The sequence below is a fragment of the Ambystoma mexicanum genome, chromosome 13 (genome assembly GCF_040938575.1).
Source record: "Ambystoma mexicanum isolate Mex_15411 chromosome 13, UKY_AmexF1_1, whole genome shotgun sequence".
Classification (NCBI taxonomy): Eukaryota; Metazoa; Chordata; class Amphibia; order Caudata; family Ambystomatidae; genus Ambystoma; species Ambystoma mexicanum.
The window spans coordinates 238,598,852-238,626,140 of record NC_090938.1 but is presented as its reverse complement, the minus strand read 5'-3'; the positions used below and the strand labels follow the sequence as shown (position 1 = coordinate 238,626,140).

The following is a 27,289-nucleotide window of genomic DNA, read 5'->3' as shown; positions in this document are numbered from 1 at the left end:
GGAAAACCGGTTGAAGCAACCTATCTAGTTTATACTTACTATGAAGTTCGCTGAACAACCTAGCACAGCAAACGCATCAGGAAATCACTGACCACCTGCTGTAGAAATGCTTTTTTTTGGGGCGGGGGTGCAGCCAATCAGATTCCGTAGAATGTGGGCTGAAATATCTCAGATTGCGTTGTACGGAACCCGCAAGCTGGCTCCCTGCCGTAGGGTACGATTTAAAAAAAATATACTGCAACCACCCCTCCCTTACTTACTTTTGATGGCGGCACTGGCCGCCGTCCGCAGCTGCCTCCCGCTGTCTTGAGCGCTCCTGTTGGCTGCCATGGGAAGAGAGGCACTGTGTAGAGCACCGCCTTCCCTTTCCATGGCAGCCATCTTGGGAAATGTTTTCCTTCATTCAATGGGACGGTGCACGTTGAACGGACAAAAATGTGTGGTTTTGTTTTTTTAGCACCCTGGGTTGCCACTTTGGTAACCCGGGGTGCTAATGGCCTTAACATCCCTTAAATGCATTGGATCGCTTTTGTTAAGGATGTGTAAGGAATGACTGCAATTTATAAACTGTGAGGATTGAGGTTGGGATTTTATAAGTGGTATAATTCTGTGGCACACAGACATTTTATTGTTTTTATATGCAATCTATTATGTAGATTACTTTTTCTATTTTAGGTCTTATGTATTTGATGTGAACATTTCATAATGAACTGATGCACAGAAATACATAAAAATTAAAAAAAAAAATGAACCACCCTACTCCACCTCCCGAGAGTTAGACCTGGACTACCCTGTTACGACTACTGCTTGGAGAGAGCTCTGTGAGCTTGAGGAAATCTGTAGCAGTACCTAGTTTTGGAAGACCATGATGGCAGGGCTTAAAGAAAAAAATCCCCTAGCAGGACGGAAGGGACGTGGGGGGAGGGAGGGGCAACTTGGGTCCTTGACTTGTGTGCCGAAGCATCACATTTATTAGTATCGACTATGTTGCTCAACGTTACTCTAGTGCCCTACTGTCCTGGGAGGAAAATGTAGTTAGTATACGGAAAATTTAGTTGGTATACAGGAAGAGAGCTATGACTAATTTACTGTGTTTGAGATGTCAAATGTTTGATTTGGTAACACTTATTTTCTGGGATATTTGATCACCATGGAGGGCGATTTGAGTTGTCCCACAGTAAAGTCTGTGCAAGTGATAAGTAAATGTGCATACATATTTTCTGAATACATCTGTCTAGGTCTTTTAGAAAAAAAAGCAAAGCTATTACTTGGGCCACGCAATTCATGTATAATGCAGATTCAACTTTCACTGTGGGTGCATGGAACCTAACAACATGATTTGTTGGCTATTTGCTGCTCATTAGCACTGTATGTGGTTTAGGGGGGCTGCAATGAGGAGGGTGAGTGGTGACAGTGGCTTTTGTGTCAGAATTGTCGGTTTCACGGAAGATTGTTACAGGGAGGATATTTTCGTGGTCTCTCAGAAACCCAAAATGTCTGAGCAGTCATCTTTGCAGAGATACAGAAAATGTGGGTTTATGCTAGTTTTCTTGTCTCGCAGGCATGCAATAATTACTTTGACTTCTGTTTTCTTAGGACCCTCTGACCCCACAAGAGAAGAATGGGCTTACTATGGTGATACCTCCCTGCAGTCTTGGCACCATCCAACGGTCTCTGTTCTGAATCGCGCAAGTGTCTACAACATGTGATGAAGATCTTCATACAAGTGAGTGATTGGAGTGTCGGGGAGGAAGGGGGTTCTAGATGCTAGGATTGGGAGGCCCTGAAAGCAATTTGTGGGAGTTGGATTGATGAGGAAACCAGGATACTGTAGATAAGATTGCAATTCCCAAACATTGCTATTTGGGGGATCAGGAATAAAATATAGGGGGTAGCTGCTTGCAAGATTGCAGTGCACTGGTAGAGCTGTGCTTGCTTTGTACTGATGGGATAATGGTGGGTGTTGCAGATAAGCGTGCATTGTGCATTGTGCTTGCTGAGAACTCTTTCGTACCATTCATAGTTGAATGGTAGGGGGTGCTCCATACCCTGATCAGTTTATTCTCTGCAAACCTGCAATCTAATGGATGCCCCTTCCACAGATTCCTCATCTGATATCTTATCCACAGCGCAGTTGTTCTTCGCAATCTTTTCCATCCTGAGGGGGTGCAGCACAGCTCTGCTACGTCCGGCGCCTCTACGTGCCCCACACTGGACATGACATTGGGGATACTGTATATTGAGGTACCACACCCTTTACATTGGTTCCTTTTTCTGTGTACTCTTCAGGAACACGTGTATCAAGCTTTTTCGAATTTCTTCGACACCATGCCCAATTCTGCGAAGGCCTTGCGTTTCAAACCGTGCAGGCATTGTGGCTGGCAGATGTTTGTATCGGATCTGCACAGGATTTGCCTTTACTGCTTGGGCGAGGCACACAACGCCCCTTATTGCAGGTCATGCCAATCCATGCACCCAAAGGCCTTATGGGCGGTTAAGATCTTCATCCCCAAGGCGATGGGTGAAGTTGCGCGTGGTCGTCTGAGGTCACGTGGAACGACAATCCGAGGAGAGGTCTTGCCCGTAGAAGCGAAAAGGGGGACAAGAAGAAGCAATGCAAGATATGCTGCTCACAAAGCGGATCCTCACCAGTATTTTTCTTCCTCTTCTAAAAAGAGCCACCGCTCCAGAGAAGGCGGCTCAGGTACTCTTTCCGACCCAATCCTCCACCCCGGAGGAATGGGAACAGTTTTGCATAAAGATGCTTGACCTTTTCCCCAAGGCACCTTTGGGACCAGCATCTGTGTCGATGGCCTCCGGATCCACCATGTTTTCTGGGACCGGCAGGCCGCCTTCAAGCATTGAGGTCTCGGTGTTGGTTCTGACTTCGTCCTCAACATTGTTGGGGTCCCTCTGGAATATGCTCCTCACTTTGAAACCCTTTGTGTAAGATTTATGATATCTACAACGAAGGGCGGGGGCTCAGAGCCCTTTGGGTTGTAACCTTTGGTCTCTAGGCAAGAGAAGGACTTCCCGGAGGAGTTGTATGAGGAAGGTGAACACGTCTAGGGGATGGCCTCAAATCTACAGGAGGCCAGTGATCTTGACACCTCCCTGAACTGGACAGTCTTCCAGCCCCCACTCCAGGTAAGGCTCAGGCACCTTTCCTGAAACTGATGGCTTAGGTGGCTGATAACCTGGGCATATATCTTCCCCATCCAGGCCCAAGATTCAATTCGAGTTGGACATCCTGGATTAACGCCCAAAGGAGGAAACCCTGCTATCATTCTAAGTAGCAGTTGTGGCTCCCAAGCTAGAGGGCATGGGGGAGGCCTGCCTCTACACCGGCCATTGACGGAGTTGGTTAGGAAGCATTGTCCAGCCCTATCTGATCCGGCCTTCTTGTTCACTCATGCCTCCCCGGAGAGCTTAGTGGTACAGGTTGTGAAGGCGATCCTGAAGCCCTCCGCCTTTCTGTCTCTCCCACCTCACAGAGAGAGTAAGAGGCTGGATGCCTGGGGGAAGAATGTTTTTGTGTTTGGGAGCCTCCCCCTCTGTGCAATTAATTTCTCTTATACCCTGGCAAAGTTCTCCTTTGGTCTTTGATGTGCAATGGCCAATGCAGGTGATTTATGTCCCTGAGGGAGAGATGAGGGAGGGCTTCCCATCAATGATGGCAGGGAAGTGTCTCTTCCGATTTTATAGTCTGGACTAGACACGGCTGATTGTGTTAGCAGATCCATGGCCACAAGTATGGTGGTTGGGCGTCACTCCCGGAGGAGGACTTTGGGCTTCTCACATGTTGACCAGGCATAACTTTTGGATATGCCCTTTGAAGGACAAACTGTTTAGGGCTTAAGATGATGCCCTGAAGACGTTCCAGTCATCTAAGATTATGGCGGTGACCCTGGATCTGGCTGTACAACAACCCTCTGCGCCTTCTGAAGGGTTTGAGAGCTTTCATCCCTCGGCCTCCTATGTCCTGCGAGGTCAATGCCAGACAGCCCTGGGGAAGACTGCAGGGAAGGTGATTCCTGAGTGGAAGGGTAGAAGTGCCTCCAGAGGGGAAGCGGCGGCAGCCACTGAACCCCTCGGCACCACAAGGTGTGAAACCTCTGAGATTTTTCTGCTACGAATCCTCTGTGGTGGGAGACTGTGTTCCACTCAGAATGGTCCAAGACAACGTCCTATGCTTGGGCCCTGCACGTCATTCAACAGGGCTACCATCTCCCTTTTGTGTAACATCACCCAATCCAGGGCCCACACTCCAACCCCTTGCCCCCGAGACCCATCATCTTGAATGAGTTCCATCAACATAAGAGCGCAATAGATCTGGTGGCAAGCTCTGAATGAGGGATGGGGTCATGATGCCTACCCCCGGGGATCCAGACCAGGTCCAGCAACCCCGGAAGCAGGCATCAAGTTATTTTGGGCAAGCCCAAAAACCCCTGCTAGGGGCAGTTTGGGTGCGGTCCTGGCGCCTATGGCGCCAGGCTCATATGGAGTCAGTCCAGGCGCCATAGGCGCCAGGCTCATAGAGTAGAACTTCTCCAGCATGGGGTCTGGCATGGATTCACATGCTCATGAATATTCCCCGTCGTCAGGCTGGGAATCCTCGGTAAAGAAAAAACCAGTATCAGTTTCGTTTCTGATCTGTCTTTCGTAGTAATAACCAATCACTGGTCTCTGCGTCATACTGACCACAGCCAATGACTGCCCTCTACCTAAGCACCGCCTCTGGCAGCCATCTTCAGATTTTTACCGCACGTTCATGTGTTGGGATCCTCGTGCTATTGCTCTCGAGCGTTAGTGCTTTTTTTTCGCGCTTTTTCACAAAAAACTTCGATTCTTTCGGTCAAAAGAGCCTCAAGCTCCACCGATCCTACATCCGATCAACGGGGACCCGTGTCGGATTCATCTGTGCCCCTCAAGGGTGAAGATTTCGTCGAGCTACACTTCGGAGGACTCCAGAAGCTTCTCAGGCCCGGTCTCGGAGATGGCCCAGGAGAAGGGAAGCTCGACGCCCGGAAAGCTGTTCAGGGTTTGCCCTGGATGCCAGCTGCCGAACGTCTTCAAGGAGGTCGAACACTCTTTCTGCCTTTACTGCCTTCATGAGGACAAGACGCACGTGGAGAAGGACTGTGCGTTTTGCGGCAACATGTCGGAACGGACCATGAAGGACCGCCATCAACGTCTCGCCAACTGGCTGGAGGGTAAGAGCCCGTCTGGCGAGAAGAAGAAGAAATCCGAGCGGTCTTCTAAGACCTTTGAGGGCGCCCCGGCGACGGGGGCCCAACATAAGGCCAAGCACCGCGAGTCCCTGGCACCGGGAGCGCCGAACGGTCGGGCTCTACGGGCGCCAGGCAGGGCGCACCCTCCCCGGCACCATCAACCACGAGCCAACGCTCTGGGTCGGGTAAGAGGAAGGCCGAGCACCCGGCGAAGCTCCTGGAGAGGCCCCGGTCGAGCTCTAAGGCAGAGGAGGAGCGTGGCAGTGCCCCCTCCCTCAAGGATAAGGCGGTGAGCGCACCTAAGGTGGTGAAGGCCTTGATCCATCCGACCAAGCCCTCTATCGAAACGGTCGCGGCGGCCCTGGCTCAGCCTGTGGTGGCTGCACCAGTGGTGGCGACCTCAGGGCCCAGAATCTCCCTGCCTCCTCGGAGGGAGTCTTCCTTTGTGCCCATCGATAGGACCCCCGTGAAACCCTCCGTGGGGAAGAAGAAGGGGGGGCAGGGCGTCGTCGTAGATTCGGCCTCAACCTCAGAAGAGGAGCTGATCGAGGTCTTAAGCCACGGCCTAGGCGTGGAAGGCGGCCAGCCCGTCGGAATGGACCCCGACGCAGGTGACGACGACGACATCGTCGAGGATACCGACGGGGCCCCTGCTCGCCCGTCGGATTCCCCTCTGCCAGCGCCGCAAGACAACTCGGCGGCCATTTTGTTGGCCATACAGTCCTTATGCTCCGAGATAAGGACGAGGCTACCGTTACCGACGGAGGAACCTCTCCCGTCGGGGGATCCAGAACCGGGACCTTCTGGTGTTCCCCCTACCAAGAAAAGAAGGATCCATCCACCACCTCCTTTTCAACCGTCGCGCCCCGTCCAGCCCTCCTCCCCGTCCACCCGAGGGGATGATACGGGGACTGACACGGCAGCGACGGGTACGGACGACGAGGATTTTCCGTCGTCGCCTCCCACCAGGGCTTCTCCGCCCGACGAGATCGGATCTTTCCACTCCATGATCTCCAGGGCTTCCGAGCTTTTCCAACTCTGCCCTGAGGAGAAGAAAAAGGAAGGCTTCCTTTATCAGCGGCGCGAGGCCAAGAGGAAGACGGTCCTCGCAGTGCCTCTGTTGGACGACATTTGGGATGAGGGCCTTTCCCTCCTCAAGAACCCTTCCACGACGCCAGCTAGAAGAGACCGGTACGAGAAAAAGTACCGGGTCCCGGACACGGCCCCCCTATGCCTCCGGGCGCAGCCTACCCCGGACTCCGTCGTCTCCGCGGCAGCCAGGAAGAAAGCGGGGGGGGTGCGGCCTCCACTTCGACTTCCCCGCCGGACGGCGAGGGAAAGAAATTGGATGCTATGGGACGTAGAGTCATCTCGTCGGCAGCGACGACGATTAAAGCGGCCAACGCCTTGGCTATCGTGGCCCGCTACGACAGGGAGCTCTGGTACAAGATAGCTCCCCTGCTGGATTTTCTGCCGGACGACAAGAGGGCGGAGGCCCTTGAGATCCTGCAGGAAGGTGAGGTGGCTTCGGACCACGCCATCACCGTGGCGACGGACATCGCCGACACTGGGTTCCGCCAGCTGGGCAACGGCGTTTGCCTTCGACGTCGTGGATGGCTCAAAGCTACGGACTTTCGGCAGGACGTCCAGACCAGAGTCCTGGACATGCCCTTCGACGGGAACAACCTGTTTGGGAAGACAGTGGACGACTCCCTTCAGGCCATCAAGGCGGATACTGAGACGGCCCGGGCCCTTGGAGTCCTGCAGCAACGACGGACGCCCTTTCGGAGCGGCGGAGGCAAGGGCGCCTCCAAAGGTTCCGGCGGCGGTTTCGCTTCCTACCGTCAAGCGGCCCGCTCGTCGTCGCAAGAGGCCTACAGAGGACGAGGCAAGTCTAGCGGACCCCGCCGTCGTCGCCAAGGAGGTCAAGGCGGCAAGGCCGCGTCCAAGCAGGATTGAACCGGCCGTGGGGTCGGGCCCCCACCGAAGCACCCCGGTGGGAGGCCGGCTGGCGGGCTTCGTCAGCGTGTGGGAGTCCATCTCCACCGACCGTTCTGTGCTGGACGCCCTGGCCCGGGGCCACGCGCTCGAGTTTCAAAGAAGGTGCCCGCGCGTCCCCCCCGTGGCCAGGAAAGAACTTCACGTCCCTCAACTTCTCCTGGAGGTAAAGGCGATGCTCAGAAAGGGCGCCATCGAACTCGTCCCAAAGAGGCTTCGGGGCTCCGGAGTCTACTGGCGGTACTTCCTCGTGAAGAAGAAGACGGGAGGATGGCGCCCCATCCTAGACCTGCGACGTCTGAACAAGTTCATCAAGGCGCAGAAGTTCCGGATGGTCACCCTCCAGCACGTCCTGGGTCAGCTGGAGGAAGGAGACTTCCTATCGTCGTTGGATTTGGAGGATGCCTACTTCCACATTCCCATCCTGAAGGGGCACCGAAAATTCCTCAGATTCGTGGTCCAAGGGCGTCATTACCAGTTCAAAGCCCTTCCCTTCGGACTACGGTCGGCACCCAGGGTATTCACCAAGTGCCTTGCACCGGTGGCGGCGCAGCTGCGCCGCGAGGGGATTCACGTCTACCCCTACCTGGACGACTGGCTCATCCGCGCCAAGACGAGGGAGCTCGCCGTGGTCCACACGGCAAGGACCGTCCAACTCCTCACGGACCTGGGATTCTCCGTGAACTATGCCAAATCCCACCTGGTGCCCGCGCAAGTCGCACTGTTTCTGGGAGCGAGGCTCGACACAGTGTCCCTTCTGGCCTCTCCGTCGGAGGAGAGGACCAGGACCATCTTGGGCAAGGTGCAACGGATGTTGGTGGCCGACGCGGCCAAAGTGAGGTCCATCAAGTCCCTCCTCGGGATGATGTCTTCCTGCATCTACCTCATTCCCATGTGCAGGCTCCGGATGCGCCCGTTGCAAGAATTCCTGGATGCGCGCTGGATCCAGATGACGGGCAGCTTCGAGGAAAGGATCAAGCTCGACGAGAGTTTCCGACGAGCGATACGGTGGTGGGGCACCCGCGCGCATCTGACGGCGGGCATGGACTTCCAGACCCCAGCCCACCAGGAGACTGTGACCACGGATGCCTCCCTGGAAGGGTGGGGAGCGCACACCGAAAATCTGCACGCAAGGGGACTCTGGCTCCCGACGGAGAAGTCCCTGCATATCAACGTCCTGGAGCTCCGTGCAGTGTTTTGGGCCCTCAGGTCCTTCCTTCCGTCCCTCAAGGGCAAGGTGGTGAGGATCTTCACCGACAACACCACCACCATGTTTTACATCAGGAAACAGGGCGGAACCAGGTCCCCAGCGCTGTCCAAGGAGGCGCAGGACCTGTGGCATTGGGCCGTCGCCCAAGGGATTTTTCTGGTGCCGTTTCATCTGGCAGGGATAAAAAACACCATCGCCGACTCACTCAGCAGGGAGCTGCGCTCGTGCCACGAGTGGGAACTACGGCAGGATCTGGTGGATCGCCTCTTCCGACGGTGGGGCACACCCCAGATCGACCTGTTCGCGACGGCGACGAACACCAAGTGCCGGAGGTTCGCCAGCAGGTTTCCCCAGACGAGGAGCATGGGCGATGCTTTCTCGTTCCCCTGGGAGGGCCTGTTCCTCTACGCGTTCCCTCCCTTGCCTCTGCTAATCCGGCTCGTCAACCAGCTCAAGAGGTCACGGTGCAGGATGATCCTCGTCGCACCTGCGTGGCCGAGGCAGATATGGTTCCCGGACCTTCTGGACTTGTCCGCGTCCCCGCCGATCAAGCTGCCGGCGGACGCAGATCTACTCTCCAGGGAAGGAGGCGCCATCCTCCACCACGACCCGAAGTCGCTGAACTTGCAGGCCTGGCTCCTGCAGCGCTAGAGTTTGGAGGATACGACATACCGGCCGATTGCAGAGAGGTTCTTGCAAAGGCCAGGGCGTCCTCGACTCTTAAATGCTACGGACACAAATGGAAGAGGTTCTCTGTCTGGTGCCACGCACAGAAGATTAACCCTCTACGGATTACGGCTCCCTAAGTACTGCCGTACCTGCTGACGCTGGCCAAAGCTGGTCTGGCACACGCGTCCATCAAGATTCATCTTGCTGCGATCTCCCGATACACCAGAACCACGGGGCGGACGTCCTTGTGGTCTCATCGTCTGGTGAAAGAGTTCATGAAGGGACTGTTCAGATCGTTCCCGCCGGTGAAGGCTCCGGCCCCGGCATGGGAGCTCAACGTGGTGCTGACCAAGCTCATGGGACCTCCGTTCGAGCCTCTGCACTCGGCCCCGTTGAAGTTTCTATCGTGGAAAACAGCTTTTCTTGTGGCCATCACCTCCGCACGACGAGTGGGAGAGATCCAGGCCCTTTCCTGCAAGGCCCCGTACTTGACTTTCCACGACACGAGGGTAGTGCTCAGGATGCACCCCTCCTTCATGCCCAAGGTACCGTCGGACTTCCATCTCAACGAACCCTTGGTGTTACATGTGTTCTTCCCGTCGCCTTCGTCGCCGGCTGAGAGGACTTTGCACTCGCTGGATGTAGCTAGAGCGCTGAAGTTCTACGTGGACCGCACGAAGGGTTTTCGGAAGACGTCACAACTCTTTGTGAACTTTGGACCTGTCAATCAGGGGAAGGCTCTCTCGAAGGCTTCCATCTCCAGATGGCTCTCCGGCTGTATCATGTGCTGTCACCGGTTGGCAAACCGACCGCTGCCTGGCCGTCCGAGAGCCCATTCCACCAGAGCGATCGCAGCTACCACGGCGTTCCTATCTGGTGTGCCCCTGCTGGACATATGCAGGGCTGCTACGTGGAGGTCGACGCACACCTTCACGAAATTCTACTGCGTCGACCGGGATTCCAGGGAGGAGTCCAGGGTCGGCCAAGCAGTGCTGCGCAACCTGTTCGCCTGAGGTGAGCCTGGTGAGGAGGTAAGATGCTTAATGTTGAGTTGATGTGATGCTTAATGTTGAGCCTTTGCCACCTCCCGTGGTTGTGCATGTGTGTACTGCTATGTATTCTTTATTCATGAGCATGTGAATCCATGCCAGACCCCATGCTGGAGAAGGAACAAGTTACTTGCCTGTAACTGTTGTTCTCCAGCATGGGTCTGGCATGGATTCACATGCGAACCCTCCCGCCTACCCCTCTGCGGCTCTTCACTTGGTCATACTGCCACTTCACGTGCTTCCAAATCTGAAGATGGCTGCCAGAGGCGGTGCTTAGGTAGAGGGCAGTCATTGGCTGTGGTCAGTATGACGCAGAGACCAGTGATTGGTTATTACTACGAAAGACAGATCAGAAACGAAACTGATACTGGTTTTTTCTTTACCGAGGATTCCCAGCCTGACGACGGGGAATATTCATGAGCATGTGAATCCATGCCAGACCCATGCTGGAGAACAACAGTTACAGGTAAGTAACTTGTTCCTTACCTGATGCAGACCATGCTGCAAGAGCTCCAAGCCAAATGAGGCTTGGAAGGGACTATTTTACCTAGGGACTATTTTTTACTTGGGCGGTGCTGGGGAGGAATACTTACCTGGGACTACTTTGGAGGCTATTTAAACCACGCCCAAAGAGCGGCACATGCTTCGTGTTATTCTGCATCCAGCAGCGTAACGCTCACCGTGCCTGCAAGTCTGCATCCAGCCTTCTGCCACGCCCGCCTCGAGTTTGGAGCTCCTAGAAAAAGGGAGGAAGAATGAGAAAAGGTTAGAACAAGAGCAATACCTTTGATCCTTACCTGAATTGCCGATCCATCGCGCCTTCGAGCTGGAAGAAAGAAGTTATTTTATGCGCGTCGCCTCGCCTGCTGCAGCGCCGCGCTGAACTCACCGGCCTTCGCAGCATCTTCACATTCCACTGCATCCTCCTGCATGTTCCCGCTGCATTCCGGCACCTAAGGAGTAGACAAGAACAGCAAGGTGAGCCAAGGGAATACACAGAGGAATATTGGTAACACCCCCATAGACTTACCTGATTTTACCACCGGGGGTACTATTCCTCTTCACGGGTCGGCACAGCTTCCACTGCATCTTCGCCGAACCCCGGCCCCTAAGGGGAAACAAAAGGACAGCAAGGTGAAACAAAGGGACTATCAAGGGGAACCCTCCTCACCACATTAGACTTACCTGATTTTACCGCCGGAGGTATTATTCCCCGAGACTTCATACTTTCTCTCAGTGCCTGAATAAGGGAGAAAGCAACAGGTTACATATTGACATTATTTATCGAACTGTGTTGGAAATACAAATCCTTACCAGAATAGTACCGTTGCCACAAGGAACTCTTCACTAGGGTCAAGCTGCAATCTGCAAGGAATCGGACAAGAGTGAAAGTCAGTGTTCTGGAACTCACCAATTCCTTCGAGCCAGTGAAGCTACTGGTTATCAATGCGCCCCTGCGCTCAATGCAGGATGGAGAGCTCATCTTTTCAAACCATCAGGTGGGACTATAAGAGGGGACATCAAAGGTGATCAGTGGGGGGAGGAGGGGAGATTTACACTCAACTCCACAGGTGGTTAATTCCCTTTCTCTATTTGCAGAAGAATATTCCTACAGGCCAAGCAAACACAGCTAGGTGGGCCAGTCCAGTCCGTCATCTCGGCCCTACGTGTCACATTGGTGGAGACCGCAGCTGTCCAGTTCAGATCGATGCCTCTGTGGGAGCCAGGTGAGCGTAACAGATGGGTGGGTAATGCACCTACTTTCTGTTGCCAACAAAGGACTGGGGTTTGCGTCCAATTCTTGATCTGTGGCTGCCAAATCCATTTCTATGCAAGGACCGATTTAAGATGGTTACTCTGTAGTCCATGGTGGGCCAGCATCCCTACCATTTGAAAGTCCTGCTGTTTGATCTTCTGCTGCATCTCTGACAGGTTGGGGTGCTAACTTGTCCCAACTGGCAGTGAGCGCACTGTGGTCTCCCTCAGTCTTGGGAGCACATCAGTTTTCTAGAGCTGAGGGCGATTAGGCTGGCCCTGGTTGCCTTCCTTTCCTATATCACAGGAACGTCCACAAACCTTCAATCGCAACTGGGAAAGTGCCACAAGCCTTCAAATCAGCATACATCGGGCCACTACTCAAAGATACAGCGGGAACCGTAGAGGACCTTTCCAACTACAGACCGATCTCGCAACATCCCGTACACAGCCAAGCTCCTCGAAACGCACATTTCCGATGTTTGTTAATCTGCTTAGATGCACATGCTGTGCATATGGTCCGACATAAAGTGGTAACTGCAGAGAATTGCATCTTGTCTTTCAGGGACCGAAAGGGGACTTCGGCATAGGCGTGTCTGTAACACTATCCCTATCGTGACATGTAGTGTACCCAAAATTACTCGCCCGCAGATGTACCTCAGATTGTTTTCTTTTCCGCCCAGATAACTGGTCGCCCTATAGCTGAGCTTTTATATAAGAGACATTGTTTATATAACATAGAGAGGGAAAGGAAGCACTGCACCACGAGCCCCAATCCAGTGGGTGAGAAACAGAATATTTCATCACTACACACTGTCGATCAATACACAGCAGGAAGCACAATTCCCCAACACACAAACTACAACTAAACAATAGCCCCAAGGATGTTCACCCCACGGAAACCAAAGAACCAGTCAGGACAGAAGGAAACGAAAGACTGAATACACAGGCTCACCAGGACGGATGCACTAGGACACCACATCAACACGACTCAGACCATGAACCATTCAAAGCTTCAACCGACCAGTGTCACACTAGATGACCTGAGAATAGATATTACCCAGTCCCACACCTGAAGACTAGGTTCAGACGCACCTACCAATCCAAACAATACTCACTGATACAGCTGGATCAGCGCAGCACCACCAAAGCAAGTCGGCCCACGAGGAACCAACAACAACCCAACCCATCGGTATAGAACTCTAACCAGAAGTACATGAATCGGGATACAGACCCCAATAACCCAACCCTCTGCATACTTAAACCCACACAAAGCCACACAACAATCTCTCTCCCAGCAATCCGTACGCACTTTACCACACCAACACATAAACTTCACCCACAACACTCGAGGCCTTGCCCGATCCGATACTAGCACCAAAGCCCAGCACTCGGTGTATACCGAGCTGAAGCTGCCAACAGCACACGTCTCCCAATCTCCTTCTCCCTTCCTCCCTGTTTACAGATCCGCCAGAACGCCTGGGGACCAATTCTGTTGGTGACGGTGTGCTATACAAGTACCTTTAACATAACATACCGACTTGTCAGTTTTTCCCCGTTAAGTCACTTCGGTCACAAGAACATCTTCGACGAAGACTGCAGGGTATTCATCTACGATGGTGGATTTTGGCGCCTAAAATCCGGCAGCTGGATTTTCCACGTGGTCGGGCCTTCTGGCCGACCTTTACAGTAGGGAGAGTGCAGTCGGGGTGGCCATATTTGTGATATGTCTTTCTTCTTTCCCCCTCTTTACCCTTTCGGGCTAGTTATCTTCCCCTTTGGCTAGGGAAAGGACTCCTTTTAGGTTCTGCCCTACGTGTAGTGTCAGATATCCTTGGAAGGACGAACACCTTAGATCATGATGAAAAGAGGTGTGCGGCCTGCAAACTCCTTCGGCCTAGGACACTTAAGGAGCCGCGTGTAAAGCGGTGGCCCACGTATGGTATGTCATGGGTGTAACCCCCTTCCTCCACCGCCACACCCGCTGAGCGTGACGGGGGCACTTCAGATGACCAAACATCCGTTGTGGATGTAATAGACCTTGAGGCGGACACTCCTAGGTCTGCCACGCCCGTCCCTGACCCTTTAAGGCCTGACTGTGGTCACGCTTCAGGGACAACACTCGACGACAGGGGCATACAAGCGCATCTCGCTAAGCACACAACCCCTACGCCTATTTCGACGTGAAAGCGCCAACAGGGGCGTCAAATTTCAGCGGTTTCCTCGGATTGTTCAGATCCAAAGCCTTTCCCGCATCCGCACCAGCGTCTTGAGACTGGGTAATCAAAAACCAGCAAGGGCGCTACTCTAAAAGCTTCACACATCGAAGCACGGAAATCCGATGCCACGATGATCCCGAAGGCCGCGGTAGGCCCAAAAATCACGACTAGACCTCTAGTAAAAAAAAAAAACTGACCGCTAGGCCCCCTAACGCCGCGGAAGGCAATACACCTACCGATAGACCATCGGAACCTTTATCTCACACCGATTCGGCGGTTATCGAGGACGGCATCGAAAGAATTACTGCAGCGGTGGGACTTAGCCGTGTTCCGCCGAAAATCAGAGGGCAAGCCGCAAACATCTTTTTATACGCCATGGGGCCCTGATTCTCACGATACTTATAAGGACAGTCAAGTGCCTCTTTCCAACACCCTAAGACACTTTTCGGTGCCATATGGCGGAAGATATTTCTCCACCCGTAGGCCCCCCTGGGTCCTCCAAATGGACAAGAGAGAAATTCGAGAGGGGTATGGACCGTCTGGAGAGAATAATCCGTTTTTCTGATCATCCTCCCCCAAAAAGGTCTCGTGGAGAGCCTAACCTTCAATCTACTTCTCATTATCAGGAAGATCAGCCATCTGTCCCGTCCAGCAGGAAGACATTGTCCACATGGACACCTATAGGAACATTATGATGAAGAGGAAGAAACTTCCTTTCTACAGAATCATGAGGAGGAACACCGACAATTGGGAAGAAACCCAACAAGAGGGAACGGACCCATGGACACTTCCCCATCAAGATCAGGACACTGATGTATTGTGTTTGGATTACCAACCGTCCACTCTGGCTCATCGGGCCTCGCCTGTAGATGACCAGATTGCCTTCAACTCTTGAAGGCAGCTGTACATTTTCAGATCTCTAATCCAGAGGCTGTGCCTGAGCAGGACTTTGTAGAGGATATTCTTAAGGGGAAGCCTCCATCTAGCCAAGCCAATCCCCTCCTTAATTCCATCAAGAGAAGGTTGGCTCCCTCCCTGGTATCACCAGCTCAAACCCGGGCAGTGAACCCAAGAGTGGAAAAATTGTTTTGGCCGTCTCCTTCCAACCCACAATACATTAAAGGGCACGCCATCCCTGATTCTCTGGTAGTGACTACCACCCGAAAAAGAGCAGGGGTGCCCCTTGCCACTGGGGAGGCACCCTCGGACAGGGAATCCAAGAGGCTGTATGCCTTAGGCAAACGAGTCACCTCGGCTGCCGCATACACTACGCGTATAGCAAATACTACTGTTGGCAAGTTGTGCTTACGCTCAATGGAACCTACTCCAGGAGGTCCCAGAACACACCATCTCCAAACTTCTCTCTTTTGTAGCTGAGGGAAGGCAGGTGAACCAGAATGTGATGAACACTCTGGACACGGATGAAACAGCAGGCAGGTCTCTGGCCCAAGGGACCCTACTCAAAAGGCACGCTTGGCTGCGTACTTCAGGGTTTAAACCCGAAACTCAGGCCTCACTCATCAATAAGCCTAGTGAAGAAGCAACCTCTTTAGGAAAGCGGTTGATGAGGCCTTAAACAGCCAAAAAAGAGCATTAGACTCTTCAGTCTCTACAACAGATCACACAAAGACCTCCCCAAACCCCCCCACCCCCCCACCACCCCCGAGAGAGGTAATAACTCCCGGCGGTCCTTTCGAGGGCAGTCCAGTGCAAATCAAAGTAACTATGGCACAGGGAGTTTCAATACTGTTACGCTCACCTGGTATCCACAGGGACGCCACCCAGCCGGGTTACTCGCTGGTATGCTTCTCATCTTTGCCCTTATGTGGTCTGCGGGGAAGGTTCTGCCTGAAAATGCAGGAGGACTGTGTTCAAGACTGACCGACTGGGGCAAGTATCCTCCCTCCACCCCGTATGATTTCAGTCCCTCTGGCGCCCTCTCCTCACCTTGTGGTAGAATTAGGCGTGCTCTCCGTCCTGCCTTCTTTGCAGGGGTGCGTTGTCTTTCATGGGCAAGTGCGGTCCAGTTACTTCACTGACGCCGGCCCGTTTGATATTGTTCAGGTAGGTCTTATTGCTGTTCTTTAGTTTTGTTGCTATCCTGCATGCCTTTCTTTGTTTAAAATGTGTTTTTTTTTTTTTTTTTTTTTTTCCTCCCTTAGGTATGCAGAGCTTCAGCGCGGCGAACTGGCTTGGTTGAGCCCCGCTGGTAAATGATGGCGCATTAAGAGCGCTATGATGCGGTAAGTAAGCGCTATGCGCAGCGCTGCGAAGTCTTGACTTTGCTAACCTGTGTTTTCCTTCCTTGTAGGTCGCAGTGTTCTTCAGGGCGAGTGGAATGTCCGGAGTGGTGCCAGCCGAGAGGCTGCCAGCCAGGTAAGCCTTTTGAGCAGTTTGTAATTTGTAAATGTCTCTACTGCTTTCTTTAATGTTGCCTCCATCTTCCTCTTTCAGGTCATTCTGCCTGGGAGGCGTGTGCAGATTCGAGGAAGCTGTTCTCAGTAGCTGCAAGTGTTTAAAAATGAAGACTGCAGGTAAGATGCTGCTGCTAATGATGTTCCTTCTCCAGCATGGGGTCTGGCATGGATTCACATGCTCATGAATATTCCCCGTCGTCAGGCTGGGAATCCTCGGTAAAGAAAAATCAGTATCTGTATCAGTTTTGTTTCTGATCTGTCTTTCGTGGTAGTAACCAATCACTGATCTCTGCGTCATACTGACCACAGCCAATGACTCCCCTCTCCCTAAGCCCCGCCTCCGGCAGCCATCTTCAGATTTTTACCGCACGTTCAAGTGTTGGGATGCTCGTGCTATTGCTCTCGAGCGTTAGTGCTTTTTTCACGCTTTTTCTTAGGAAAAGTTTCTCTCTTTCGGTCAAAAGAGCATCAACGGGGACCCGTGTCGGATTCTTCTACGCCCCTCAAGGGTGAAGATTTCGTCGAGCCACGCTTTTGGAGGACTCCAGAAGTTTATCAGGCCCTTCCCGAGCATGGCCCAGGAGAAGGGAAGCTCGACGCCCGGAAAGCTGTTCAGGGTCTGCCCTGGATGCCAGCTTCAGAATGTCTTTAAGGAGGACGAACACTCCCTTTTCCTTTACTGCCTGCATGAAGACAAGACGCATGTGGAGAAGGACTGTGCGTTTTGTGGCAATATGTCGGAGCGGACCATGAAGGACCCCCATCAGCGTCTCGCCAACTGGCTGGAAGGAAAGAGCCCGTCAGGCGAGAAGAAGTCCGAGTGGTCTTCTAAGACCTTTGAGGGTCCCCCGGTGACGGGGTCCAACAGAAGGCCAAGCACCGCGAGTCCGCTGGCACCGGGAGCGCCGAACTGTCGGGCTCTACGGGCGCCAGGCAGGGCGCACCCTCCCCGGCGCCATCAACCATGAGCCAACGCTCTGGCTCGGGTAAGAGGAAGGCCGAGCACCCGGCGAAGCTCCTGGAGAGACCCCGGTCGTGCTCGAAGGCCCCATCGGAGGGGGAGCGAGGTGGTGACCCTCCCCCCAAGGAGAAGGCGGTGAGCGCACCTAAGGTGGTGAAAGCCTTGATCCATCCGGCCAAGGCCTCTATCGAGACAGTCGCGGCGGCCTTGGCTCAGCCTGTGGAGGCCCAGAATCTCCCTGCCACCGCAGAGGGAGTCCTCTTTCATGCCCATCGACAGGACCCCCGTGAAACCTCCGACGGAGAAGAAAAAGGGGGGGCAGGAGGTCGTCGTGGATTCGGCCTCAACCTCTGAGGAGGAGCTGATCGAAGAAGACCATCCTGTCGGGAGGGACCCCGACGTGGGAGACGACGAGAACGTCGAGGGTGCCGACGGGGCTTCTGATCGCCCGTCGGAACCCCTCAACCAGTGCCGCAAGACAACTCGGCGGCCATTTTGTTGGCTATACAGTCCTTATGCTCGGAGATAAGAACGAGACTGCTGTTACCACCAACGGAGGAACCGCTTCCGACGGGGGACCCGGAGCCAGGCCCTTCTGGGAGCCCTCCTCTTAAGAGAAGGATTCATCATCCACCTCCTTTTCAACCTTCGCGCCCTGCTCAGCCCTCCTCCCCGTCCACTACACGTGGGGATGATATGGGGACTGACACGGCCGCGACGGGTACTGACGACGAGGATCTCCCGTCGTCACCTCCCACCTGGGCTTCCCCGCCCGACGAGATTGGATCGTTTCACGCCATGATCGCCAGGGCATCCGAGCTTTTCCAGCTCTGCCCGGAAGAGAAGAAGGAAGGTTTCCTTTATCAACGGCGCGAGACCAAGAGGAAGACGGTCCACGCTGTACCTCTACTGGACGATATCTGGGATGAGGGTCTCGCCCTCCTCAAGAACCCATCCACAACGCCGGCTAGAAGGGATCGGTACGAGAAGAAGTACCGGGTCCCGGACGCGGCCCCCTTGTGCCTTCGGGCACAGCCGACCCCGGACTCGGTCGTCTCCGCGGCGGCCAGGAAGAAAGCGGGGGGGGGGGCGCGGCCTCTACATCAACCTCCCCGCCGGACGGCGAGGGAAAGAAATTGGACACGATGGGACGCAGAGTTATCTCATCGGCAGCGACGACGATTAAGGCTGCCAACGCCTTGGCTATCGTAGCCCGCTACGACAGGGAGTTGTGGTACAAACTCGCCCCCCTGCTGGACTTCCTACCAGACGACAAGAGGGCAGAGGCCCTAGAGATCTTGCAGGAAGGAGAAGTGGCGTCGGACCACGCCATTACGATAGCGACGGACATCGCGGACACTGGATTTCGCCAGTTGGGCAACGGCGTGTGCCTTAGGCGGCGTGGATGGCTCAAGGCTACTGACTTCCGTCAGGACGTGCAGACCAGAGTCTTGGACATGCCGTTCGACGGGAGCAACCTGTTTGGGAAAACAGTGGACGATTCCCTACAAGCCATCAAGGCGGACACGGAGACGGCCCAGGCTCTTGGTGTTCTCCAGCAAGGAGGACAAGGCGGCAAAGCCTAGTCGAAGCAGGACTGAACCGGCCGTGGGGTCGGGCCCCCACCGAAGCACCCCGGTGGGAGGCCGGCCGGCTGGCGAGCTTCGTCAGAGTGTGGGAGTCCATCTCCACCGACCGTTGGGTGCTGGACGCCCTGGCTCAGGGTCACGCGCTCTAGTTTCTAAAGAGGTGCCCGCGCGTCCACCCTGTGGCCAGGAAGGAACATCACGTCCCTCAACTTCTCTTGGAGGTAAGGGCGCCATCAAGCTCGTCCCAAAGAGGCTTCGGGGCTCCTGAGTTTACTCAAGATACTTCCTCGTGAAGAAGACGGGAGGATGGCGTCCCATCCTGGACCTACGACGACTGAACAAATTCATCAAGGCACAGAAGTTCAGGATGGTCACCCTCCAACACGTCCTGGGTCAACTGGAGGAGGGCGATTTCCTGTCGTCGTTGGATTATTATTGTCGTTGGATTATTATTATTTTTATTATTATTTGGAGGATGCCTACTTCCATATCCCCATCCTAAAGGGACACCGAAAGTTTCTCAGATTCGTGGTCCAAGGGCGTCACTACCAGTTCAGAGCCCTTCCCTTCGGATTGAGGTCGGCACCCAGGGTGTTCACCAAGTGCCTCACACCGGTGGCGGCGCGGCTGCGCCTAGAGGGGATCCACGTCTACCCCTACCTGGACCACTGGCTCATCCGAGCGAAGACGAAGGAGCTCGCCATGGAGCACACGGCAAGGACCGTCCAACTACTCCAACGACCTGGGATTCTCCATAAACTACGCCAAGTCCCACCTGGTGCCAGCGCAAGACGCACTGTTTCTGGGAGCGAAGCTCGACACAGTGTCGCTTCTGGCCTCTCCGTCGGACGAAAGGACGAGGGCCATCTTGGGCAAGGTGCAGCGGATGCTGGTTGCGGACGCGGCCAGGGTGAGGTCCATCAAGTCCCTCCTCGGAATGATGTCTTCTTGCATTTATCTCATCCGCCTGTGCAGGCTCCGGATGCGCCCGTTGCAGGAGTTCCTGGACGCGCGCTGGATCCAGACGACGGGCAGCTTCGAGGAGAGGATCACACTCGACGAGAGTTTGACGAGCGATCCGGTGGTGGGGCACCTGCGTGCATCCGACGGCGGGCATGGACTTCCAGACCCCCGGCCACCAGAAGACAGTGACCACGAATGCCTCCCTGGAAGGGTGGGGAGCGCACACCGAAAATCTGCACACGAGAGGCCTTTGGCTTCCGACGGAGAAGTCCCTCCATATCAACGTTCTGGAGCTCTGTGCAGTGTTTTGGGCCCTCAGGTCCTTTCTTCTGTCCCTCAAGGGCAAGGTGGTGAGGATCTTCACCGACAACACCACCACCATGTTCTACATCAGGAAGCAGGGCGGTACCAGATCCCCAGCCCTGTCCAAGGAGGCGCAGGATCTGTGGCATTGGGCCGTCTCCCAAGGGATGTTTCTGGTGCCGTTTCATCTGGCAGGAATAAAAAACACCATCGCCGACTCGCTCAGCAGAGAGCTGCGCTCGTACCACGAGTGGGAACTACGACAGGATCTAGTAGACCGCCTCTTCCGACGGTGGGGCACACCCCGTATCGATCTGTTCGCGACGCTGACAAACTCCAAGTGCCGGAGGTTCGCCAGCAGGTTTCCCCAGCCGAGGAGCATGGGCGATGCTTTCTCGTTCCCTGGGAGGGCCTGTTTCTATACGCGTTCCCTCCATTGCCGTTGCTAATCCGGCTCATCAACCAGCTCAAGAGGTCACGGTGCAGGATGATCCTCGTCGCACCTGCGTGGCCGAGGCAGATATGGTTCCCGGACCTTCTGGACTTGTCAGCGTCCCCGTCAATCAAGCTGCCAGTGGACGCGGATCTTCTCTCCAGGGAAGGAGGCGCCATCCTCCATCACGACCCGAAGTCGCTGAACTTGCAGGCCTGGCTCCTGCAGCGTTAGAGTTTGGAGGCTACGGCATACCGGCCGACTGCAGAGAGGTTCTTGCAAAGGCCAGAGCGTCCTCAACTCTTAAATGCTATGGACACAAATGGAAGAGGTTCTCTGTCTGGTGCCACGCACAGAAGATTAACCCTCTATGGATTACGGCTCCCCAAGTACTGCCGTACCTATTGACGCTGGCCAAGGCTGGACTGGCGCACGCGTCCATCAAGATTCATCTTGCTGCGATCTCCCGATACACTAGATCCACGGGACGGACGTCTTTGTGGTCTCATTGTCTGGTGAAAGAATTCATGAAGGGACTGTTCAGATCGTTCCCGCCGGTGAAGGCTCCGGCCCCAGCGTGGGAGCTCAACGTGGTGCTGACCAAGCTCATGGGACCTCCGTTCGAGCCTCTGCACTCTGCTCCGTTGTAGTTCGAATCGTGGAAAACAGCGTTTCTTGTGGCCATCACCTCTGCACGACGGGTGGGAGAGATCCAGGCCCTTTCCTGCAAGCCCCCGTACTTGACTTTTCACGACACAAGGGTAGTGCTCAGGACGCACCCCTCCTTCATGCCCAAGGTGCCGTCGGACTTCCACCTCAACGAACCCTTGGTGTTGCCTGTTTTCTTCCCGTCGCCTTCGTCGCCGGCTGAAAAGACTTTGCACTCGCTGGATGTGGCTAGAGCGCTGAAGTTCTACGTGGACCGCACGAAGTGTTTTCGGAAGACGTCACAACTTTTTGTGAACGTTGGACCTGTCAATCGGGGGAAGGCTCTCTCGAAGGCCTCCATTTCCAGATGGCTCTCCGGCTGTATCATGTACTGTCATCGGTTGGCAAACCGACCGCTGCCTGGCCGTCCGAGAGCCCATTCCACCAGAGCGATCGCAGCTACCACGGCGTTCCTATCTGGTGTGCCCTTGCTGGACATCTGCAGGGCTGCTACGTGGAGGTTGACGCACACCTTCACGAAATTCTACTCCGTCGATCGGGATTCCAGGGTCGGCCAAGCAGTGCTGCGCAACCTGTTCGCCTAAGGTGAGCCTGGTGAGGAGGTAAGAATTGCTTAATGTTGAGTTTTGGATATAATGCTTAATGTTGAGCCTTTGCCACCTCCCGTGGTTGTGCATGTGTGTACTGCTATGTATTCTTTTATTCATGAGCATGTGAATCCATGCCAGACCCCATGCTGGAGAAGGAACAAGTTACTTACCTGTAACTGTTGTTCTCCAGCATGGGTCTGGCATGGATTCACATGCGAACCCTCCCGCCTACCCCTCTGCGGCTCTTCACTTGGTCATACTGCCACTTCACGTGCTACCAAATCTGAAGATGGCTGCCAGAGGCGGGGCTTAGGGAGAGGGCAGTCATTGGCTGTGGTCAGTATGACGCAGAGATCAGTGATTGGTTACTACTACGAAAGACAGATCAGAAAAAAACTGATACTGATTTTTCTTTACCGAGGATTCCCAGCCTGACGACGGGGAATATTCATGAGCATGTGAATCCATAAAGCCTAGAGTACTGAGACAAGGAAGTAGGAGTTACTGTGGATTGAAGGAAAAGCCAAGCTAAACATGCAGGCTAATTATTTTAATGAAGCCCGGGTGCACAGGACATTTAAACACTGTGTCCGCATTCAGGGGTAGAGTACGGGAGAAAAAGCCGAACCGGGGAGAAGGCAGCTGTACGGGATCAGACCGTGCTGGAGAAGGCAGGCACCTCCAGGCGGCTGCTTGCAAGTGTTGCATACCGGCATGGCGAGAGACCAAGAAAAAGACAGCCAGCACTGCCGGAGAACCGTTGGAGAGCCAGCAGCAACAACAGAGCTATCAGGGACCCGGTCATGCCAAGAAGCTGCAGTCTTGCTAGCGGGTGATCGGGAACCTGCCAACAGAGCTGGGAGAAAGCCTGCAGTGTGAAAAACACCTTCCCAGAGAGGAAGCTTCACGGCTGCAACGACCCACATGCCGGGAACGCTACCAGACACCAGTGAGTCTGCCCAGAGCAATTGGGGACCCTGGGGCGTACAGACAGGCATGTAGGCAGATCGGAATATTTGAATACCAACCAAGTAAAGTAAAAAGAACTTGAACCAGTTTCCATGTATGAGGTATCAATGTGGGGAACATTAGAACAAGTAGCACCTCAAGTCAATGAAATAGAAGCATAGTTAAGTAATACAATTGTGATAGACTAAACGACAGTGAACTCAGAAGAAGTCCTGCTGAAAGGAGCACACCAGGCAGTGAACATTGGGGGTTAGGGGGGAGTAGGGTAGGATCCCTGGCAGAGAAGCATACGAGGGGATCTGCAAGAGCCCAGAAGAGGATTCCTGGCAGGGGAGTACACCCGGCAAGCCATTTGAAAGATATGGAAGAATAAGACATTGTAGCAAGATACCTGGCAGGGGAATATACCAGGGGATCCAAGAACCATATGAAAGGAAGTCCTGGCAGTAAGAACACCAGACAAGCTGGCAGCAGCGTATGCCAGGGGATCTGAAGAATCTACTAAAGGATTCCTGGCAGGGGAGTATACCAGGAAGTCCACTAAAGTCACAGAAGGAAGAACAAGTTACTTACCAACTGTAACGTTCTTTCGACTGGATGTTCCTCCCACGTATTCCTCATCTTATGATATTCGTATCTCGCCAGCTTCTCTGCTTCGGAAATAATTCTCGGCAGAGGGCGCTGTGCACGAGGTCATGGCGTCTATGTCCCTTGACTGGCTCTGTACCGTGTCGACGTCACCATCAGTATAAGTAGCTTGTGCCGCGCCCGTTGGCTTCAGTTCTGTTTGAGGAAATAGTCGAGGAACACCCAGGCGTGCCTCATGACTGAAAAACTCTTCATGAGAGAGAAGTGTAAATAACAAGAACTGTACTGAGGGAGTATACAACAGGGTGTTATGTTATGTTAAAGGTACTTCTATAGTGCACCGTCACCAACGCAATTGGTCCCCAGGCGCTCTGGTGAATCTGTAAACAGAAGAAGGGCGGGTAGGGTTAGTCGGGAGGAGGGGAGTGGGAGAGGTGGTGTGCTGTTGGCAGCTTTAGCTCGGTATACACTGAGTGTTAGGCTTTGGTGCAAGTATCGGATTGTGCGAGACCTCGTATGCTGTAGGTGCTGTTGATGTGGTGTGGTAAAGTGCATGCAGATTGTTGGGAGAGAAATGGTTGTGTGAGTTTTGTGAGGGTCGAGTATGCAGAAAATTGATGGTTGGGTTAGTGGGGCCTGCATCCTGTTTCAGGTAGTTCTGGTTCCGTTTGAGCTGTATCCCTGTGGGTGGGATTGTTGCTGGTTTCTTATGGGCCGTCTCGCTGTGGTGGTGCTGCGCGGATCCAGCTGTATCATAGGGAGTATTGTATGGGGTGGTACGTGTGTCTGAACCTTTTCTTCGCGTGTGGAACTGGGTTGGTACTATCTATTCTCTTCTTATCTAATGTGACACTGGTCAGTTGAAGCTTTCAATGGTTCAGGGTCAGAGTGCTGTCGATGAGGCATCCTAGTGCGTCTGTCTTGGTCAGCCTGTGTATTCAGTCGTTAGTTTCCTCCTATCATGAATGTCTTTCAGTTGGTTCTATGGTTTCCGTGGGGTGGCTTCCTTGGTTATTGTTTACTTGTGGTTTGTGTGTGATGGCGCATTGTGCTTCCCGCTGTATCTTGATGAGCATTCTGTGAAGTGGGTGCTTATTCTGTTTCTCACCCTCTGGATTGGAGCTAATGATACAGGGTTTCCTGCTCCCTAGCTGTCTGCCGTGATTAGGTCTGTTGGGAATGGCTATAATTTAGGGTCAGGGTCCTATTGATGAGTTGCAGTGGCGTTTCTGACTTTGTCTTGTTATGTGTTCGGCCTTTGGTCCTATTACGACTGTCTCTGTCTGTGATTTGGTATGTCGTGGGATTTTCCTTGTTTTTTTTGTGGATTGCTTGGTGTGGATCAGGGTCTTTCTCTTCGTTCATCGATGTTTTAGTTGTGGGTGCGCCCCTGTGGTTGGTCTTTCTAGTTATGACGTGAGGAGCCAAGTTTTGAGTAGGTTCCTGAATAATAAGTGGTGTATGTACTTTCGAAGGTCGTTCCATTTTTTGGCACTTGGTGAGAGAAGAAAGATCCCCCGAGTTTTCTTTTGTTGTAGGGTTTCGGTTCCAGGCGGATGTCGGTGCTTGATCTGAGTGTTTTTTTTAACTTTATTTATTGGTTTTAATAGTTTAACGAACACAGTAAGAATCACTTGTAATATCAGACGTTAATCAACAGAATTACGTATCTCCCCCAACCCCCAACTCAAGACCACAGTCAACATGATCTTCCATTTATGATGGGCCGGATTGATGGCTAGGACAGTCCGAACCGTCCGAGGTATCGTCAGTGTTATTAGGGTGCAGTAGTGGCTCTGTTAAAGCCACCCAGCGATGCAGTTCTCCACTGGAGTCCAGCCTCTGTTCAAGGATTGCCGTTTCCCACGCGCCAGGTCTCCGCCGTTATCCAGTTCGTCAGGTCCCACCACCACAGTGCCTCATACGGGGCCCTTGGGCTCTTCCATCCCATGGCTATGCGTCTCTTCGCAGTTATGTATATCAGATCTTTGAGTTTGTTTAGAGGCTTATTTTTGTGGTTGCGTTTGCATCTGCCCAGGATGCAGGCTGCGGGGTTGTTCACTTCTAGCTCAATATCTGCGTCCGCCACCCTCTCCTGAACCTGTGTCCAGAAGTGGCGTATCTCCGGGCAGCCCCAGAACATATGCGTCATACCCGCTCTCGGCTCCTTACATTTGGGGCATACCTGGGCCTCAGCTCCTTTGAAATTGGATATGGCCTCAGGTGTTAGGTAGGCTCTGTTGGTTATGGATAATTGAATGAGCTGCAAACGGGCATTCCTAGAAACTTTTTTGTGGTAGTGAGTTATTTTCTCCCATTCGACATCTGCAAAGTCTTGGCCTAGTTCGATTTCCCATTTTGCTTTGCTTTTGAGCTCGCTGTTTGTCGTGCCCTGGAGCAGGGTTTCGTACAATCGCGAGGTTTCATGGCCACCTTCGGCTGTGTTTAATAGTGCTTCTATGACCTCGTTTTCCGTCTTTGGGGTGGTAGCCTCTGGCCATCTAACCATTATGGCTTGTGTCACTGCCCTATAGAGCAAAAATTGGACAGCGGGTAATCCCGTAGTCTCAGCAAGGTCGGGGAAGGGTATGATCTCTTGGTCTCGTGTTAGGTCTCCTAGGGTGGCCACTCCGTAGGGTTCCCACTGGGTGCGTGATTCGAGAGAGCCCCATGGCTGGTAAGCCATAATTGCTGCGATGGGGATTTGTGGTGAGAAGGGGTCAGCTGACCCCACAGTTCTGCACGCTCTGTTCCAGAGCTTTATTCCAAGTTTGATTAGATATGGGAAGGGCTGTGTGATTCTGTTCCGGACCCATAGTAGGTCCCTCAGGAGGAGGTTGGGCAATGCAGGTTGGAGGAGCCTAGTGTCAGTGGAGGTCTCGTCAGCCATCCATCGCATCACATGCCTCAGTTGGCTAGCCAGGTAGTACAATTCGAAATTGGGGACTTTGATTCCTCCTCTCTCGTAGGGTCTTTGGAGTGTGTCCAGCGCCACCCTGTGTCTGCCTCCCTGCCAAAGGAACCGTCTACATAGTTTATTTATGTTTCTGAAGAAGGAGGGGGGGATGCTGTAGGGAACGTTTGTAAAGTTGTATAGTAAGCGGGGAAGAGCAACCATTTTGAGGAGACCGGCCCTTCCGGCCATTGAGAGCGGGAGCTTGCCCCAGAATTCCATAGATTTTTCTAGAGTGTCTTTAGCTCTCAACGTGTTGGGGATATGTTCCGTGTATGGGTCCCCGTGTATAGTGATGGCCAGGTATCTAAAGGAGGTCACTTGCCATTTCAGATCCAGGGAGGGAAGGGATCTTGGGTCTTCTTTATACAGTGTGGCAAGAGGGTAGAGGCAGGACTTGTCTTTGTTAATTCGGATTCCCGTGTATTTGCTAAATCCGTCCAGTGTCTCTAGAATATAGGGCAGGAGGTGTTCGGGGTTATGTAGGTACAATAGCGTGTCGTCCGCATACATAGAGACGAGGTGGGTCACTCCGTCTATTACGATGCCCCCATCTCCGTATTCCTGTCTAAGGTATGCGGATACGGGTTCGGTGGCAATGATGTATAGCATCGGGGAGAGTGGGCAGCCCTGACGGGTGCCCCTGTGTTGGGCCCATTTGTCTGAGAAGGTCCTATTTGTGCGCACCCTAGCGGTGGGGTTGGTGTAGACTAGCTGGGTCCA

General features: G+C 53.6%; 1 protein-coding gene across 6 annotated transcripts in view; it reads left to right on the top strand.

Annotated features, from left to right (window-relative positions):
• ZNF219 (zinc finger protein 219) overlaps positions 1-27,289 on the top strand; it is a 584,109-nt gene that overhangs the window by 230,919 nt on the left and 325,901 nt on the right. For all 6 annotated transcript variants that reach the window (XM_069633700.1, XM_069633701.1, XM_069633705.1 and 3 more), the window contains exon 2: positions 1,597-1,726. In XM_069633700.1, coding sequence (XP_069489801.1) covers positions 1,709-1,726 — 18 coding nt within the window. In that variant the 5' untranslated portion in view covers positions 1,597-1,708. The remainder of the gene's footprint in view (positions 1-1,596; positions 1,727-27,289) is intronic.